The following is a 4,777-nucleotide window of genomic DNA, read 5'->3' as shown; positions in this document are numbered from 1 at the left end:
ATAATTTTTCAAGTCACTGTATAGAACACAACACATGGTGGTACGTCAAACCGTACAAAGCATGTTTTTGCTAAAATGGCTAAAACTATCATATGGAAATGTCAGGTGGCAGTTTGGGAATTAAGTTAAAAATAATTTCGCAGCATTTTTCGCAACGCCTACATTAAAAAATTGTAAATCCCCAAAACTTAATAACATAATAGAAAGTATTATTTTTTCATACAACTTATTATTATTCTCTTAAAATTATTATACGTATTCCTTATATCTAATCTCTAAGACAATCCATCGAATTACCAACCATGTTCCTTTTGGACAATATGTTTATAAATTGTATAGGGGACAGGATATGGTTTGGGTACTGCAATTTTTATCTGTTTAATAACTTCCACTGGATAAGGTTTTTCAACTTCAACAGGGTAGGGTTTCTCCACTGTATAGGGAATACGTTTTTCTGTAATCTCTGGTACAATACGATATGTTGGTACTTGAATTTCCTGCTGCACGGGTACGTGAACAGCATATGGTTCGGGTATTTGTATTCGAATAACATTGGGCACTTTCACCGGTACCGGGTGGGGAATATTCAGAGGAATCTTTTCAATAACTTGTACCGGAACGGGTTTATTTACTTCAGAATATGATTCCGCAGGTTGATAATGTTGATGATGATGTCCTACACCGGCTGATAACGACTGATGTGGATCTGAAAGGGATAAATCTTCTGTGTCAATGTGAGAACATGTCACATAGCTGAAGAGTACACTGGCAAAGATTATCAAGGAAATGTTCTGAAAGAAGAGAAAACATGTTAATATTTATAAAATGAATTTGTTGTTGGCACAAATAAATTACCTTCGTTCTAGCCATAATGTTGTCCTTTTAATCTTAGTAAATATCCTGTTATTTATAATCCTTTATTTGCCTTTTAGCCACTCGGTTGTGTTATGTATGTACGCGCCGTCGTTTGACTTAATACTGTAACAATTTTTCCAAATGGCCTTGGCTTTTATTTGAAAATGCATTTTATTCCTCTTTCTTTCCAGGGCGCCACACTCACCCAGCTGTAAAATAGAAGAAAAAGTGAAAGAAGCCAAATCACGGCCTTACAAATTGTTGTAAGTATTTTTTGTGTGATTTTTTTTCTTATTTATGTTGTTTTCTTTGTAACTCTGATCTGTTTAACCATAGCCAAAGGAAAGGCATTCATTGTTCCTCAAAAACATCGCCACTCACTTATCCATTCAGTCAGCCAGCCAGCCAACCAGCGAGGCAAGTCGGTCATTATCGTTATGGCATATTGTGCAATCGCTGCCTAATATTATATCACCTTAAAATGAAAGTTCCCTTTTGATTTTTATTGTTGTTATTTTTGCTAATTTTTTTTGGTTATTCATTGTTATGAGGAAATACTAGACAGTGGGTTTTTTACCATGTTTTTCCGTTTGTTTTTTCTCCACATTGGAAAATACACACACAGATCAAATAACCAACGACATTGACCACAGTCACGGCCAGCGCCCTCTCACCTGTGTGTGTATAGCGCTGCTGGTAATTCAGTACGAATGTTATAAGATTTCCATCCATGAATGGTAATTTGTTATACTTATTACAAATATGTTTAAATTATCTGCAGAGTTGCCAGAGTTTTCATTTTAATTAATATAACTGAGAAATGAGCAAATTTAAGACTTCCTAATGATCTTCTATAATTATAGTCCTATATATCTCAATAATTTTCTATATATAGAAGGCATCCCAAAGGTACTTTACACCCTAAGAGCTGCCTCATCTGCCTGCGCATGATGACCATTACAAAAGCACAGATCCATACAAAAGCAAGGGTAGTATAGGCGTCTTGTAGAGTATGAGTTTGGTCTGGCGAGAGATGGCATTCTTTTTGAATTGCTTAATCAGACCATAGTAGCATCTGTTCTTCTACAGATTTCAACATTTATGGCGGTACCGAGGTATATAAACTCGTGCACTACCTCCAAGATGTAGTTTTCAATTTCCACAGTTGGTCCTAGTCTACTGGACGTCTTGCGCTTTGATACCATCAGTTTTGTCTGCCAATCCCATGTTGGCAGACTCCTTCTTAATTTGTTTAAAGGTTTTGTTACCGCTTGCAATGTTCTAATTATGTCCTTTTCTGAATCCTCGTTCGGTATTGAAAGGCTCCGAGATGACTTTTCCGACGTTAGCTGCTGACCTAACCAGTTAAAGTTATCCTGCAAGTCTTATTATTAGGTTGATGTGTATGAAATGTCGGATTCTTAAGTGATTGTATAAAACTGCATATCTTTCTTCAAAAGCTTCAATACACTTCTTCCAACGAGATTTTAAAGCGTAGATGTCTGTCTTAAAATATTCTGGTCTTTAGAATTAATAAACTCTGATATCGAGTTTTTTAGATTGTCTTCATTTTCATAGTATTTGCCCCTTAAAAACAGCACTATATGCTTGAAAAAAATGAAAATCGGTCGGCGAGAGATCCGGTGAATATGGTGGATGCTGCAAAACTTCATATTCCAGTTCGTTCAGTTTCGCAATTGTTTTGTGCGATGTATGCGGCCGAGCGTTGTGATGGAGCAGTAGCGGGCCATGCCGATTGACAAGTGTGTACAATTTTTAACCTATCGTGCATCTCATCAATGTACTGACAGTACTTTCATCCTGATAGCAAGTTCCCTCGTGGATACGGCTAGATCCGGTTCCACTAGAGCCTTCGGGTCATTATTCTTCACAGACGTTTTTGGGTCTTCCGCGCGGCTCATTTTGCAGTGAAAAATCGCCAGTCCGAAATTTTTTGAACCAACGCTGCACTTTCCGATCGTTAACTGTATTCTCCCCAAACGCTTGGTTTATGTTGTCTTCCGCGCGGCTCATTTTGCAGTGAAAAATCGCCAGTCCGAAATTGTTTGAACCAACGCTGCACTTTCCGATCGTTAACTGTATTCTCCCCAAACGCTTGGTTTATGTTGCGCTATTATCAAGTTTGTACTCATATCAAAATAACTCGACGTCGACAGAATTCATATCGGCAATAAACTCAAAAGAAATAGCGAAAGGGAAGACCTCCAAGAAAACCTATTTTGCTGAAATGAGCCTCTGGCAATGAGGTTACGCCAAAGACAAAAGAATAACGAAAACAGAAAGAGAAACGTCCCCATGTAAAGTGGATCCGACATTTCATGCGCACCGACCTAATAATTTTGCAGGAATGCCAAATGCAGACACCTCTAAGCGGGTTGGGCTGTCGAATGCGGCTTTAATGTCAACGAATAGGTGGAATTTTTCGATGTATTTTTCGTGGGTCTTTTCCAAGATTTGGCGCAGTGTGGAAATCTGGAATATAGTAGATTTTTAATGTCTGAAGCCATTTCCAATCATTGGTTTCAATCATTGGGCATGCATTCCTCTAGCCAAATTATATTAATTAGTTGTCCACCGGTCTTGAATAGTTCGGCTGGTAATTCATCGGCGCCTGCTACCTTATTATTCTTTAGCCGATAATTGCTATTCTTATCTCATCATGGCTAGGTCTATACCGTCATCCCCTATTGGTTCTGGGGTATCTTCTTCAGCGCCACTATTTGATACCAGAAGCTTTTCAAAGTGCTCCTTCGGGATCATCAACACGTTGTCTGTATCTGTCACCGGGTTTCCATCTTCATCTGTACAAGAGCATGTACCTGAGCCAAAGCCTTCGGTTTGGTGTTTTAGTCCTTGGTAAAATTTCCGGACTTTATTCTGACTCCTGTACATCTCGATTTGCTCACGCTCACGTTTTTCTTGATCTTTCTTTTTTTCTGAAAATACGACACTCCTGATCGGTTTTGACAATTTTATTCTACCTCCACAGAAAAAAAATCTTAATCAATGACTTCGACTTTTTTATACGTTGAAGCCCATGTAAGGATCTCGACCGATTTTATGTTGGAAAGTACAATAAGTTGGTCCCTGCCGAACATAGTTACGCTTTGTTTTAAGTAAAGGCATAAACTTTTACCCCTAAAAATTCCACACCCACACCCGAAATAACCCTTTCAACTCTATCTACACAAGTGTATCCACAAATTTGGATCCCCTTTGGGTCCTGCTTACTTTTACATGGTTTTTCAATGGTTTTGTTACATATCCGAGAAATTAAATGTCTTCTAAATATTGTAGTTCACCCTGGAGCATTTCACACATAAAAACCTCGAATAGGCCTTCTAAAGGTCTCCCACATATAATAACACCTTTTTTTTTTGAAAAAAAGAAATCACAAAGATCATATAAAATGGACCCATAGAAAAACTCCTTACATTTTATATAAACTTCCAACTCGCGTATAGAGACTTCCCTGAGTTCATTTCACCTACCTTATATAAAGGCCAAGACTCAACTCGCCCTCCCTGGCTTCAACTCGCCTATAAAGTGTTCCTTTGTTTACCTTTCCAATTTTCGGCTAAAGTGGCTCACTGACTTTAACTCGCCTATGATGGCTCTCTGGCCCCCGACTTCAGCTCGCCTTTAAAGACTCCCTAACTTCTGGTCGGCTATAGTTCACTCCCTAGATACATGTAATCTATAAAGGCTCTATTACTTTGAATCGTATATGAATAATCTCTATTTTTTGCTTACAATAGAGCCTACGCGGTTTCTTTTCATCTATAGATGTCCCCAGGCAATATCTTATTTTGAACGACTCTCTGTCTCAGCTCGACATTTGAATATTCCCTGCCTTCTCATCAGAAGTATTTTTTTCTCTCTGAGTTAGTCTACAGAAGAC

At 38.2% G+C, this 4,777-nt stretch overlaps 1 protein-coding gene across 1 annotated transcript; it reads right to left on the bottom strand.

Annotated features, from left to right (window-relative positions):
* Positions 1-293: 293 nt before the first annotated feature.
* On the bottom strand, positions 294-870 carry LOC133332972 (uncharacterized). The gene is made up of 2 exons (XM_061541332.1): positions 856-870; positions 294-791 (listed from the first exon to the last, which is right to left on the bottom strand). Exons 1-2 carry the CDS (start codon positions 868-870, stop codon positions 294-296), a joined length of 513 nt encoding a protein of 170 aa, XP_061397316.1.
* Between the last annotated feature and the right edge of the window lie 3,907 nt (positions 871-4,777).

This window comes from Musca vetustissima, unplaced genomic scaffold (assembly GCF_032173495.1).
Source record: "Musca vetustissima isolate MV318-11 ecotype Yass unplaced genomic scaffold, APGP_CSIRO_Mvet_v1 utg3483, whole genome shotgun sequence".
Classification (NCBI taxonomy): Eukaryota; Metazoa; Arthropoda; class Insecta; order Diptera; family Muscidae; genus Musca; species Musca vetustissima.
Note: the sequence above shows the minus strand (reverse complement) of the source record. Positions and strands in the feature narration are given on the sequence as shown.